Genomic DNA, 15746 nt, shown 5'->3' with positions numbered 1-15746 from the left:
TTGGAAGAAAGGGTTAATCAGCAAGGTGATCAGCTCCAGCAGTATACAGAGTATCAGTATGCCTGTAACAACACTCTTGAGCTGATGATGAGGCAATTAGCAGTGGGGATAGTAGTGGACATGTCACAGTTTCCTAACATGCCAGTTTATCCAGGAAAGTCACATGGAGAGGGACTAGAGTCTTCTCGGGCAGAGGACTTAGATGGAGATGAGGGTGATGAAGCAGCTGAGGAGGAGGAGATGTAGTGTTTATGTTTATTTTGTTTTACTTTTCTGTTTATTTTTCTATTTTAGGTTTTAGTTTTATTTTCTGGATTTATTAGTTATGTTTTGTTTTATTTTGGATATTTGAACTAAGTATCAGTTTTCTTTGTGTGAGTTAACGACTTAACATTGGTTGCAAGTTTGATTTTTTTTTTCTTTTTCTTTTTAGGAGACTGCTTGAAAAGAAATGAGAAAATGTCGTTGTACCTGAGATAAATCGAGAAAGGAGTTATTCTATCCCCTAATTTCCTTACTTTAGTTTGTTTGCTTTTGGTCATTGAGAGCAATGACAATACTTAAGTTTGGGGGGGAGAAAATAATTTGATTCTTTTATTCTTTGAGTTGTTAGCTACATTAAAGTCATATTATCATTCTTTTCATTCTTCTATTTTTCATTTTTTTTTATTATTCTTTTCTATTCTTTTTTTTGCATTAAAATTTTCAACTTTTGAGCATTTCTTTTGTTTTCGAGTCAATTCATAAAGTCAATGATGATAACTTGATTACTGTGATATGTGGCTGTTGAGTTGGAATTCGATATTACTTAGACTTTGAGGATAGCTTAGACATTTGTTTTGTTTGAATTGGATATTCAATGTTGGTCTAGTATGGTAATTTTTAATAATGATCATGTTTTGCTACTTAGAGACATTTTATTTAGACATTTGTGAATGAAAAATAGGCCTCAACAAATTTTAGAACTTGGCTGATTGTCGCTTGAGGCGAAATCCTAGACTTTCATGTTGCTTAGGAAATGATTTAGGCTATCTTTGGACCGTTTGAGCTTTTCTTGCCTACCTTAATTATTTTTATCCGCTAGTTACCTATTCGAGCCATTTATTTAATTTTTAGCCTTAATTTTCTTTCTTTAAACTTATTTTCCTACCTGGTTTTGAGCCTAAACACTTATCCTTACCTTTAATGAGAATATTCACTTGTGTGTGATTTATTGAGATTAAAGAGAAAAAAATCTATTGTAAAGGGCGAAAAGGATAGAAAAAAAATGTTGTTGACCCCAGTGATAATAAAAGATAAGTTAGGGGGTCTTGAAGAAAAATGAAGGAGGAATACAAGTTTGAAGAAAAGTGTTCTACATTTATTTATTTTGCAAGTAAAAAAAAAAAAAAAAGAATTTGATGGTAGTAGTGGTGAAAGTGTGCGAAAGTGTTATAGCACAAAAGAAAGAAAAAAAGTATGAAAAGTGAAGTTGTGATGTTGATGTTAGTATTCTTAAGCTCTTTAGAATGTTACAACTTGTTCGATTGTGAGTATTCTCATTCTTTGAATTATCCTATCCATTCTTTTTGAGTCAATACCTAAACCTGACATTACAAGCTTAATTAAGACCTTTTGATCAGGGGTGGCATGATGAGTTTATATTAGTGGAGAGTGATAAGAAAGCCAAGCTTATGAGATTTGATGTTTCATTACTATTTAGAGGTCAAATTTGTTTGCATTGTTTTTATAAAATTATCCGGGTAGTAGAATTGATTGTTTTAGAGATTGCTTACTTGGATTTTTCAGAGGATTGATGATTTGAATGGGATGAAAGTTTGGGTGATTTTTCTAGCTTTTGTAATGTCCAATAAATTCTTGATGCCTTATGTTATCAGTGATTTTTGAGACTCTATTATGAATTGTGCTTGTTAAATGAAACTTGTTCTTGAAAGTTGAAGAATCTGAAGTTAGTTTTGATTAAGTTTATTCTAGGTTAAGTTTATTTCTATTTTTGCTCGAGGATTAACAAATGTTAAGTTTGGGGGAATTTGATAAGTCGGTTTGTAAGAACTTATTCTATGTAATTTTACTTGACATATTACTAATTTGAGAGTGATTTTATTTAGTAATTGTTCTTTTTATTGTTTTAGGTAATAAATGGCCAAGAATACGAAAATGAAGCAATTCAGGGTGAAATCGGAAGAAAAGATGAAGTTTCGGAGAATGGAGTACAAGAGGTAGAGGCCCCCGCAGCAGTGGATACAAGTCCACCACGGCGCTCGTATTTAAATCAACAAAGGCCCCAAGACAGAAGCTAGTCGCCGCAACGGTGGGTACATGCCTGCCGCAGCGCGATTCCTTTTCTGCACTTTGCCTTGTGTTGTTATCATATCGTTTAGATTCGATTTAAAAGGGATTTAACCCTAATTGTATTCAGAATATATGGAGGCTATAAGTAGTTGACTTTTTAGGGTTTATGGATATCTTGGAGGCTAGAGAAGAAGATGGAGAGGAGATCAAGTGATTGCTACGGCAATCTTGAATTTTACTGGTTTATTCTTCCTTTCTTCTATGTTTAATTTCAAGATGTTTGTTTTGTATTTTGTTATGAATTAAATCTCGTTTCTAGGGTTGAGATGTAACTCAGATACAATTTCGTAGTTGTTTTATACAAATTCAATTCCTTGTTTTGGAATTACTTATTTGTGTGTCTATTTTGAGTTTAATGCTATCAATTCTGAAGGCCAAAGTTTTGATTAATTTATTGATCTAGGTTTATAATGAGAATTAGAATCTAGGTTAGATCAATAAAATAGATTACATTGGAATGAATGAACGGTAGAGGTACTTTAGCATGTTCTAAGAGGTTAGTAATTCAATTTACAATAATTCCATAGATTTTATGACTCTTTGGTATTTAAATTCACATAGAGATGTGTTGAGTTAATATTTAAAAGAGTAATCTAGCGTATTTCGAGAGAAAACACTAGTTGGTTTAGGGAATTAAACTTCCAAATAAGGCAAAGCAGGAATTTCTTTGAATAATCAATTACGTAGGAGTATCTGTAGTGAAGTCGAAAGCCCTAGGTTTTTAATCCATAAGAATCTATTCTTTCTTATTTCATTGTTATTTCAATTTGCAATTCTACAATTCTCAATTTATCAAATAGTAATTTAAGTGATTATTTTTGGTACTTAGTAACTTAATCCTCATGGGAACGATATCTTATATTATTACTTGAAACGATTAGTGCACTTGCTAGCATATATCATATGCATCAATAGTACGAGAATAGTTGAACTGGAAATACTAGATTCTTAAAAAAAAATGAGATTAGTGGGAGTGTAGAACCCTGTAAAATAACTTTTGAATAAATAAGAGTTGATATCCTACCACCTCTTAATCTTCAAGAAACAGTTAATGCTCAAGATGTTCAACAATTTGACTAGAATGGACAACAATTAGAGCAAGTTGGTTCACCAGTCCATCAAGACTCAATTATTGTGATTGAAAATTTACCATCGGTAGTTCAGAGAAAATCTCTCAGAGTAAGAAGACTTGTCATTTCAGATGATTACGTAGTGTATCTGTAGGAATCTGACTTTAATATTGAGATAAATAAAAATTCAGTTATATTTTCACAAGCAGTAGAAAAGAATAATTCTATGAAGTAGATGTATGCCAAAAAAGAAGAGTTAAAATCTATGGATTAGAATCGTGTTTAGGATCTTATCGAATTACCTCTTAAAAGTAAGAAAGTCGACGATTGTAAATGAGTCTTCAAGACCACACACGACGTAAAAACTTTTTTAAACGGGAGTTTGAATGAAGAAATCTACATGGAATAACCTAAAGTGTTTACAAAAAAGTAAATAAAGAAAAGTTAGCTTGCAAACTTAAGAAATTCATTTATGGACATAAACAAGCTGCAAGGCAATGATACATAAAATTTAATGATACCTTCACCTCCTTCGGATTTAAGGAACACACTGTTGACTAGTATATATATCTGAAGATCAGTGGGAGCAAGTTTATTATATTAGTCCTATACATGGAATATATTATGTTAATTAGTAGTGATCTTGGCATGAAAGCAAGAATTATCTCACTAAGAAATTTAAGATGATTGATATGGTGAGACAACATATGGCATTGGCATACAAATCCTTAGGAACCCAAGGGCCAAGACCATTAATGGAGGTTCCAAACACAACCTTTAGAACTCAACTCCGATATCATCTTCGTCGAATAAATGCCTTTGTGTTCATGGGAAGATCGATTAGATTTATTGTATTCCATCTAACTAGTCCTGATTAAAGGATTTAGGGGTTATATGTAGTAATTATTTTTTTAAAACTAGGGTTTCTCATCTTTAATCAATAAATTGGGTCAAATCCTCCGCCAAGACATCGACAACTATTCCAAGTAAATCCATCACTTTCTCATCCTCAATCCCAAGATCATTGGTTTAGAGAGGAACTCTAGGGTTTTTTACTATGGTCACTCACAAAAGATCGGGTTTAAGGGGAATGTCGTTTTAGTTTTGGATATTATTCAAATTCGAATAAGATATTATCTTATAAGTCATTTGGATTCGAATTCGAATATTAATATATGCTATCCATCATATTTAGAAGTCATATTCGGATAGAGGCATGTTCAGTCTGATTAGTATCTGTTGACAACCCTAGTCTCAAAGCAATCTCTATTACTCTTGTGTTAGAGAAACTCCAACTGGTCTTTATATCTCTATATTTAGAGATAGAGGCCTTCTAACCATGTTCCAACCGATTAATTTTTGACACACCCTCTAAATCACTATTAATATCTCTAGAATTGGAAATGAAGCAAAAAAAAAAAAAATAATAAAAAAAAATAGAAATGGTCTCTATTTCACTACTCATCTTGTACAAATACCAAGTGTCCCCATCATTTTACATAAAAGACATTCATAATTTCTTTTTTTCAATAAAAAATATGTTTGAAGTATAATTTTTGTCCCTTATTTTCAATTATTATTATTCCATATTCGTAATTCTTTTTATTAAATATTTATAAAAATATTTTAAACTCAATTGTTCGATCAAATTCGACAAAAAATAAGTTTGATCATGAATATTCTTTTTTTTTTTTTTTAATTTTCTTCTTCTTTTTAAATAAAGGAAATTAATTTAAATGCATATATTTATATTTTTCTACTAAACATAAGATGATAAGACCAAATTTGATTTCTCATACAATTGATGGATTTTTATTTATTTTTATTCAACTTGGGTTGTAACAAGTAAAGTTTGGTTGCCAATAATAATTTTTCCTTTTTAAAAAAAAAAATATTTAACTTGGGGTGTCACAAGGAAAGTTGGATTGTTTATAGCAAACTTTATATATTAACTTGGACTATAATAAATAAAGTTGGGTTGCCAATAACAAGTTTATTATTATTTATTATCTGAAATATGTTCTGTTTGGAAAAATTATATGTAAAGTTGTTGATGCTGAATTAAGTTGTTGAAGTTAAGAAAAAATTGTTGCTTTTGCTGAAGCAACTTGTTAAGTTGAATATATTATTTGATAATTGTGTTGTCAAGATGTTGAACTATCTGGTAATCTGCTATCTAGAATTTATTGGATGAAATTAAAAATAATATTAAAAAAACTGTTATTTATCTAATATAAATAATAATATGTTAATAATAAGTATAATATAAGATTTAATATTAAAAAATAAAAATACAATTCTTCTTTTTATCTAAGAAAATTTGTTACTCTTTTACTGTCTTACCTTATGACAACTTTTACTATTTTTAATTCCAAAAACATTCAAACAATTTCAAAATAACAATACAATTATATAAATAAATATTTAAAAGGTGATTATTAAGTTGTGATATTGTATATATTTCTCTCAATTTCTCACAGACATGAAAGAGGCGGATATCTCAAATATTATGCCTTTCTATAAATACAATAATTTAATCATTATTGAAAAAAAAGATAAAATATAAAAAAAAAACATACACAAAGCAGATTAAAAAATCATTTTGAAAAAAAAAACAATCAAACAATATTTTCAAAAAGAACAATAAAATAGTTTCAAAATGATACATAAAAAACAAAATGTTTCCCAAATAAACAAAGAAATTTTTTTTTAAAATTCCAAAATAAAGAGTCCTTCTTTTGTTTTTATAAAATGGATTTAGAGGAGATCCAGTGTCACCTTCTATTCTTACACAGTGAGAGTGAGAGTGATAGAGAAAGAAAGAGGTGTTGTGTAGTCGAGGGATTTGTTCAACTTGTGCTGGTCGACTGATTCGGCAAAAAATAATCGAATTTGATCGACTGCCAGCTTTCAACTTGCAAGCCAAACACGATATGACTCTCTTAACGAAATTGAAAAATTAGGTTTTCGATTCAGATTCTCTGTAACTCTTAATCTTCTAATTCTTTAACACCTTAGCTTGGCCATGGTTCTGGAATCGATACGATGAGAATGAAATGTAGGGTTTGGTGGCCTAAACAGTTTCCGTCTCGCGAGAGACCTGAATCTGCTATGTTGTTTGGTTGGTTTATCCCTTCGTCTCCAGCTTCAATTGATGTCGTAGTCGTTGCAATTGTTGCTTCTCCAGGGAAGATCTCGGATCATCACCACCAAGATGATCTTCAGGTTAGATTAATTTCGATTAATTTGATTAGGTTTTTGTTACATAGATTCGATTTCTTTTTTTCCTTTATTTATTTATTTATTTAAATTCGAATTGAATTCAATTAATTTGATGTTTGCTATGTAGAGAAATTCGACTTGAGTGTGTGAACTTAGTTCAGATTTGGGTTCTTTAATTATTGGCTATATATGATCCTCCTTGAAAGGAAAATTTGTTATAAAAGCATTGTAGAAATTCAATTACATTCAAATTAAAGTCAATTAGATTTTTGTAGGTTATGGTTGATATAGGTTTCCTTGTATTAGAGAAATATATTATAAATAAGATAAGATTATGGTGAAAGAAAAAAAAAAAGTAACATGTGTAGGAGGTTTCAGTGAGCCATTAGTTTAGTTAGGATGAATTTCAAATAGTACTCAACATCCATTTTTTATTGGACTATTTAAATGTTAAACAAACACGTAGGCCCTGCTTGGTACACTTCAATAGGTCTGACAATGGACATCTCTCAGATTGAATATGGCAGTATCCGAATCCGAATTTGAATTCCGACGGATATCAGTCACTGACATCCGAATTCGAATCCGATTGATTTTTCGGATATCGGATAATATCTGGTTTGTGAAAAACAGCCTTAGGAAATAAAAAAACTCACCTTCTCCTTCAACCTGTTCCAAAAATCCTTAGATTTCTTTTTTTTTTTTCTTTTCAAAAACCTAGAGCTTAAAATATGATGTAGTTTGGGGAGAAAAATCAAGGTTTTTTTTTTGAAGGTGAAGGATTTGGGAAGAAAATTAAGGGTTTCTGGGTTTGTCTTGAAGATGAGGGATTTGGGGAAAAAATTCAAGGGTTTTTCTTGGTTGAGTTTGAAGATGAAGGATTTTGGGTTACGTGTGTGTGTGTGTGTGTGTGTGTGTGTGTGTGTGTGTGTGAGAGAGAGAGAGAGAGAGAGAGAGAGAGAGAACTTAATTGGCCGGAGAACAGGATGTCTTCATTAGAGAAGGTGGTCGTTCATGGTTCTTACCCTTGCTTGCAAGTCGACACAGAGACGAAAGTGGAGAAAGGAGAGAGCCCAAATAAAGAAATATTATTATTTAAGTTTTTAAAAGAAAAAAAAAAGATTATAATTCGAATCGAATTTTATCCGATTGAATGTATCGACATCTAAGCCGTATCCGAAATTCCAAAATGCATTCGGATGCTAAAATAATATCCGAATTCGATTCTGATATCTGAAATTTCGAATATGAATTCAAGTCGGCTTCGGATTTTTGGTTATCCATTGATAGGCCTACACTACAATTCATTTGTATTTTGAAATGATTTATGATGAATGATTTGCTATTACTTGCTAACCATTAGGAAATCTCTCACGGATCCTTTTTTTTTTTTTTTTTTTCTTTTTGTGGTTGGTTGATCTTTGCAATATAAAAATTTTCGTTGTGATTTCTATTTAAAATAAAATGTGGAAACAATTTTTAGTTAATTCAACCTCATCAAAGAAATTATTCAAATTACAAATATACCCTCAAAACTTGTTACATTAACACGCATGAATTTGCATATCAAAAGGTTAGTAATCTACATATTGAAATTATAAAATAACACATCATCAAAAAAACTATTCAAATTACAAAAATACCTTTAGTACTTGTTACAATAACATTCATAATTACAAAAATACCTCCATGATGAGGGAGAGTTTTCTTTACCTTCTTTTGTAAAATATTATTGTTGCTGTAGGGAAAGTTTTCTTGATTATGGGTTGAATTGCTTATTTAGAGCTTTGATCCCTAAGATCCTTGGGTTGGAAGACATTAGGGATCTGAGGCTAATTAGCTTGGTGAATATGAGCTACAAGATTATATCGAGCTTGCTGGCTAATAAATTAAAGTCGGTAATTCGACATCTGATTAGCCCTTCTCAAGGGGTGTTAAGGGAAGGCAAATCCTAGATGGAGTGCTCATAGCAAATGAATGTATTGAATCTAGGGTGAAGAATGGTAATCTGGGTGTTGTTTGTAAAGTGGATTTAGAGAAGGTATATGACCACGTTAATTGGGATTTTTTGTGGTATTGGATGAGAAGGATGGGGTTTGGAGAAAGGTGGATTCGTTGGATATTGGCATGCATCGCCTCGGCCCATTCTTTGTGCTTGTCAACGATACTCCACATGGCTTTTTTAGGAACTCTAGAGGTTTGCGACAGGGGATCCCTTTATCACCATTCTTGTTTATAATTGTGGCTAAAGCTTCCGGTTGCATGTTGGGGAGTGGCAAACGATGACTTTAGGGGCTCATTGTTGGTAAGGGTGCTCAGATGGTTTCTCATTTATAGTTTGCTAATGACAGCCTGGTGTTCTTGGATGCTTCGTTAGATCAATCAAGGAGACTAGGAGGCCTTTTATGTTGTTTTGAAGCAGTGTCTGGCATCCCAATCAATATGAGGAAAAACAAAGTTTTTGCGGTTGGGAGAGTTCCTAATATTCGTTTGCCAGCAGCTTCTCTGGGGTGGCAGGCGGGTAGTCTCCCCACCACCTATCTGGGCCTTCCCTTGGGGGCCACTTATAGGTGTGAATCGATTTGGGATCCGGTGGTAGAAAGGGTGAGTAGAAAGTTAGCCTCATGTAGGCTAACTATCTCTCAAAGGGGAGTAAGGTCATTTTGATCTAGAGTGTTTTATCTAGAATCCCACTGTACTTCTTATCTTTGTTTGCACTACCTCGAAGGGTAGAGTTACGTTTAGATAAGTTAATTCAAGATTTCTTATAGCATGATAAGGAGGGGAAGAGGAAGCACCATTTGGTGAGTAGGAAGTGTGTTACAAAGCCAAGGAGAAATAGGGGACTCGGGATTAGAAGGTTCAGGCCACTTCATTCAGCTTTACTTGGTAATGGTTATGGCGTTTCGGTGATGAGGATGATAGTTTGTGGAGACGTGATAGTTTTGAAGTTTGATTTGACAGACTTTGGGTGGGAGAGTGGGATACATAGGGCTTCACATGGTTGTGGTATTTGGAAAGGAATATTGAAAATCCTTCCCATGTTTTGGGTGAAAACTCGTTTTAAGGTGGGAAGAGGAGATAGAGTTAGATTTTGGGAGGATTCTTGGTACAGTCATGGACCGCTCATGGAGGAATATCCAGTCTTGTATTCGATGTCCACAATAAATGGTCTTCCAGTCTCCAGTTTTAGACAATGGCCGGATAGGTCTTGGGATTTGGATTTTGGTTTTCAGAGAGACTTCAATGATTGGGAGGTGGATGCAGTCGGTAATTTAGTCTTTATTACGAATTCCTACCATTTCCAACCAGATTGTGAGGACTCTCGAGTCTGGTTTGAATCCAAAGATGGAAAATTCTCGGTGAGGTCTTTCTATAGGTCTCTGGTTAGCAGTAATCAATTAAATTTCCCGGAGGTAGCAGTATGGGTGCCGAGGGTGCCATCAAAGGTGGTATCCTTCAGTTGGACAACGGTGCATAATAGAATTCAGACTATGGACTTCCTCATGCATAGAGGATTCTATGTGCCTTCAGGATGTGGAATCAGAGGATTATTTGATTTTGCACTGCCGAGGTTTGGAATTTCCTTTTTAATCTGTTTGGCATATCCGGATGCTCCCCAAGGTTGGTGAAGGTGCTGTTTGAATCGTGGCTACACGTGGAGAGTACTTTCTATGGCCCCAAAAGAATACTTTGGAGCCTTATGCACATTGCAATCTGTTGGGGCCTTTGGTTGGAGTGTAATAGACGCTTATTTGAGGATAAAACTCTAGATCTTAGGGCTCTCGTGCTATCTATTTTAAGGCTGTTGGTCTTGTGGTCGAAATTATTTAATGATTTTAAAGGGTGAAGGGTTGATGATTTTGTTTTTAGATGAGAGGGGGTTTGCTGTATTTCACACATTTAAGCATCTGTGCCTGTTTTGCTCTTGATTGGTCACCTCGACCGACCAAGATTTCATTAATAAACTGTTTGCCTATCCAAAAAAAAAAAAAAGCTTGACCTTCGAGAAATGAATATGGTCCTAGGTTCAAACCCCCTTGAACCCATACTTCTTATGCTAACCACTAATCAAGCATTTACCTATCAAAAAATAAAACTTGACCTTCGAGAAATGAATATGGGTATCTTGGGCAATTATGCCTAGCTATTTTGAATGGATTTGTTGCAGTGCTGACTGTTTTTCTTTTCTTAATCAGGGAATTCTGCGTTGTACAAATGTGAAAATGCCTCAATTTCTACAGGATAAATCAACATTCTCTGTTTTGGGACACTGTGCATCAAATTGCAACTCTAGTGAAGAAGATGGTCTCACAAAGACATATTGCAGCACGTATACACAGAACAGTCAACATATACTTGGGGAAAGTTGTGCACAATGGAGTTGTGGGTGCCCCAAATTCGGTAAACCCTTTGAACAATGTAGACAGCTGTCTATCAAACATGGTATATGGATCCATTTATCCTATGACCCTCTTGGATTTATTTGTAAAGACATTGATTGGATTCCTAAGTTGCATCACATTCACCGGGATGGGCGAGTAGTGCTTAGCTGCGATGTTCACGTATGTAAGTTAAGATTACCTTTGCTACTAGCTTCTCACTCTATCATATTTTCTTATTTATTCCTTTTAAACTCTTTTCTTTGTTTGAATGATTCCAGGTAATAATCTATGACCCACCCACTTTTGGTTTACACCATTTCTCTTTGAATTCTTGGGGTTCGTTTCAACAAGTGAGAACACACCTCAAGAGACCCATGTGGGTTGATGAACTTCACCAAAAACAGCCATTGTCTGACTTGGTAATATTTTATTTTCATTGAAACAGAATGATTTTTTTCCAATTCCATTTGATTTCATTTTTTTTCCAACGATTTTGATCTCTTTGAACTATTTTCTTGTTACAATACTTTTAAAACTCTAATACAGAATACAGTCATCATGGCAATCAACAGTGCAACTGCTGCTAAAATAGCCTTTGGGAGTAGTTTTGGCACCAAAGGTTCCTTCCACCAGTTTCCTATTGTTTCCACGTAATCTCTCTCTGTTACATATTATTTTATTTACTAGTACTCGTCTTTCTTTGGATCTCCATGTTGATAGCTTGCCATTCGACTGTTCAGGTTGGTTTCCATCACATGGCACCTAACAGCCATCTTTTTGGCTTCATTCTTTACTATTTTCTACATCATTCTTCAGTGCTTTCATAACTGTATGAGTTATGGATCACAGTGGAAAATTTACACGATTTTAGAGAAGGTATTCAGCCATACGTGGAAGAACATTCATATCCGCAGTGGTCAGATTCTGTATTGGCCAATCCTTCTTCAGGATAGTGGTTTCAGGTAACTTTAACAAACTGAAAGAAATACTTCAGAATAACTAAGTCAGGGCGTTGGACTTACAACTGCTATCCTAGCCTGGTTATGGCATACCCATGGCACATCTGAAGACAGATCATGGCCCACCACCATGAATAAGTCTCATCCTTGGATCTTGTAGGTTAAAAATTCCAGATTGACCACAAATGCCCTACTCTTTGATATCATACCTGTAGATGTTTTAAACTTGGTCAATGGATAGATAAAAGCTAATTAGTTGGATGGTTTAATCATCCCATACAGTTGATTTGTGGCATAGGAAATCTTCGTAGTGGGACCCATCAAATGGTGGCCTGGTGGACCATGGATCATCTCACCTGGCATCTAGTATTTACCAGTAGTTTAAGGGTTTTCTCTAGATTTGAAAATATGGTTCAATTTATATCTTGTAGGTCTCTATCGAATGTGGAATATGCACACAGAGCTGCCTTACATAAGCATTCCATGTGGTCGAGTGTAGCTGTTGATGTGCTTTTGGGAAATGTCATCGGTGTGGCTTTGTTACTCCACATAGAAACTATATGCCCATGGGTTTTGAACCTTGTCCACGACATTACGAACAATTTGTTGCGTTCAGGTTGTGTGTGGCTGATGGGAGTTCCGGCAGGTTTCAAGCTGAATACGGAGCTAGCAGGAATTCTAGGAATTTTTTCACTAAATGCAATCCAAATTTGGTCTACTCTTTGGTATTTTGTGGGTTTCCTTCTCGAGTATTTCATTAAAGGGCTTGCTCTACTTGGGATCACGTTCGGGTTGACTATACCTGCTTCTCTAATCATAGACATGATAATGCTAGCAGCTTTACATGTATCAACTCTTCATTGGTTGATTTCTCTCCTATATTCAAAGCAGATCCAAGCATTGGCAGCTCTATGGCGCCTTTTTAGGTAACAATTATTATTCCTGATATTGGGATTTAAATTAAAAAATTCTGATTGATAGTTATGTGTAATCCTGTTTCATTACTGCCAAACAGGTCTGTTTGATTTTATTAAATTATATATTTTTTCAAGATGTGGACAAAATATAGCAAGTGCTATCTGAAGATTTGAGCTTTAATGACTTTGCTGCACTTGTTGAATGTGCACAGCTGAATTTGTGAATTAATATATGATTCAGCACAACACACCATTTCCTTAACATTTGCCAAGTTCTCCATTTTCTTATCAAAGGGGAACTCAAAGACACATTTTTCTTTTCGTCTGCAAATATGTTTTTGGTCATCTTTCAGTGGTACCTGTTCTAAGTTAATATTGCTATATATCCTGATCTGTAATGGTTCCTCTGAGTGGACAAAATTGTTGAACTACTGGCAGGGGTCGAAAGTGGAACCCACTTCGGCAGAGATTTGACAGTTACAACTACACTGTGGAGCAACATATCGTTGGATCTCTTTTATTCACACCAGTTCTACTTCTACTACCTACAACATCTGTTTTCTACATATTCTTCACCATTCTGTTTACAGCCACCAGTTTCATCTGTATCCTGATCGAGGTCACTATATCAATCCTTCATGCAACACCTTACGCTGAGATTTTTCTCTGGATGGTCAGACCTAGAAGATTTCCCTCTGGAATTTGGTTTGAAATTATATCTGGTCAGGGCAGCAATACACTTGATTCTTCAGTGGTTGAACGATTCAACAAAGATTGTTCATCTAGGAATTCACCACAAAGGAAGATGTGGCAGGAAAACAGCAAGGGAGCTGGAATTGTGGTTTCATTTCTCCGCAGCAATTTTTCTAATTTGGGTAAGAGCCATGAGTTTGTACACGTAATTTTTTTCCCCTTTTCCTGGTGTGTTTGCAAAGGAAACTTTTTCAAAATTTAAAATTCAATTTTCTCTTTCCTGTCCAAGGTCATAATCTCTTTTACCTATGCTTCCTTGGTAGTGAACATCGGAGAAACCTCTTTGGAGGGTATAGGCGTATGGCATGACAGAGCTAAATTAATAATTTACACACTTTGATTTCATTATATTGGAGATGGCAACACACTCATAATCTTCCTTCCAAAAAAAAAAAAGTACATAATTTCTTGAAATTACACCCAACGAGTGTTGGGTGTAGTGGCCTGGGCCTCCCTTCAAAAAGGGAGAGGTCTTGAGTTCAAAACCCCTCGTTGGCTAACCACCTGGTGCTTTAAGAGGCCAGTACCAGGGGCAGGGCTAGTAAAGGGATAGTGGGGGCAATTGCCCCCATAGAACTTTGATAGAGAGACCCCTCTATTTTCAATTAATTACATGCCCCAATTGCCCCCACTCCCTCATTGCCCTCCCCATTTGTCCCATCCGTCACCTCCCTCCAATTTTTGCCCCCCTTCAATTTTTTGAAGATAGACATTATCTCTTGACTGGGCCTTCTCTCATAGATTAATTGGAAATGACCTAAATATCTTTTTCTTCAACTTCCAACCAAAAATCTCAATAGTTCTCTCAAACCATTCATCTTCGAGCTCTTCAACTGTACCATTAACTATAGTTTGCTCCCACTACAAGAAAATCCTGGCTCTGCCCCTGGCCTTTACATTTGGCATGTGTTGGAAGGGGTGACTCACCTGTCCATGGGAATAGTCGGATTAAGTCTGGATATACGTAAAAAAAAAAAAACTAGCTTATAATCTTGGGGTACTTTCTTGAAATAGTGGCACTTTTTAGAAAATGGACCACTATTTTAGCTGTATCCGTGGAGAGTTGGGGTTTCTTTTCAAGAATTATATTGGCTAAGTAGATTGAGTTGGTTTATTTTCTTGAAATTTTGAAGCGTTAAACTGTTAACCATAAATGATTGATACTTGGGAAAGTTCATCTTTTCTATGGGAACATGCTACTAAAGCCTCAATCACAAGCATTTTCAAATTTTATACAACAACAAAAAAAGGACGTTATCTTTGTAACTTATTAATTTTTATACCTTCTGCATTTTGTCATTTTATTTCATGTGTTTTCTTTATTGTCTTTGTACGTTGTAGTATACTATGCTAACTCTCAGACAAAAACTATTTCAGGGCAGATCATTTTACCACACTACAGAAATGTATTTCGTGGGGTTACTCTGTCTTCCGGTACTTCATCAGCTTATGGGGTTCTTATGGGGAGAAGGTGAATTGCCTGTACTTTCAATGGTTTACCCAATTTAATAATCTTTTCTGCTTCTGGCCTATGTTTGATATGATAGCAAATTTGAAATGTATCATTTCTTCTTTCAGAATCCCAGCTACGCTGCAGACTGGCCTTCCTTCCACAATGCCGTGGATTTTTCTCTCTTATAGGGACTACTGGCGGCTATGCTTTGATTCAGTGCTTGCATGCAAAGCGGATCATTACTATGATGCAAATTCCTGATCTATGATTGCTTGACAGGACCTATTTCAAGTGTTTGTTCAGTGCCACTCTCTGCCTCTTCATTCTCATTCTTTGATATTAATTGAACCAATGATTTGAGGTTAGTAATCACACATCAGTGGGAATGAATTAGTTGCCATACCCCACTGTTCAGTTTCCAAGCAAATGAGAAGTTCAAAATAGGGTGTTTTGGGCTCCCATGTTAAAGCTTTCTACTTGAATGTCAAAATGCAAGCGAGCAATCAAATGGTTGGTTTGATCATGCCTGTGCACACCAATTTAAGTGTCTTGGGCTCCATATGTTTATCAGTTATGGCAAAGAATCTGAAAAAAATTCCTCATGAAATACTATTCTAGGCAATTTCTTTTTTCCA

The 15746-nt window shown here is 34.8% G+C and overlaps 1 protein-coding gene across 3 annotated transcripts; it reads left to right on the top strand.

Annotated features, from left to right (window-relative positions):
- Positions 1-6181: 6181 nt before the first annotated feature.
- Positions 6182-15746, top strand: LOC147393042 (N-acetylglucosaminyl transferase component family protein / Gpi1 family protein). Of its 3 annotated transcripts, none has more exons than XM_086456106.1 (9): positions 6182-6647; positions 10844-11209; positions 11308-11448; positions 11576-11679; positions 11770-11991; positions 12420-12914; positions 13344-13780; positions 15041-15129; positions 15237-15746. In XM_086456106.1, the coding sequence occupies exons 1-9, from the start codon at positions 6468-6470 to the stop codon at positions 15297-15299; spliced, it is 2097 nt and encodes a 698-aa protein (XP_086312232.1). In that variant the 5' UTR covers positions 6182-6467; the 3' UTR covers positions 15300-15746. The 3 variants fall into 3 exon arrangements, with proteins under 3 accessions (XP_086312232.1, XP_086312231.1, XP_086312233.1); XM_086456105.1 differs by having other exon boundaries at positions 6183-6647; positions 15036-15129; XM_086456107.1 differs by lacking the exon at positions 6182-6647 and having other exon boundaries at positions 11067-11213; positions 15036-15129.

Source organism: Akebia trifoliata, chromosome 10 (genome assembly GCF_017979445.1).
Source record: "Akebia trifoliata isolate Shusen 1 chromosome 10, ASM1797944v1, whole genome shotgun sequence".
NCBI classification, from domain to species: domain Eukaryota; kingdom Viridiplantae; phylum Streptophyta; class Magnoliopsida; order Ranunculales; family Lardizabalaceae; genus Akebia; species Akebia trifoliata.
This window is presented reverse-complemented; position numbering and strand designations above follow the sequence as displayed.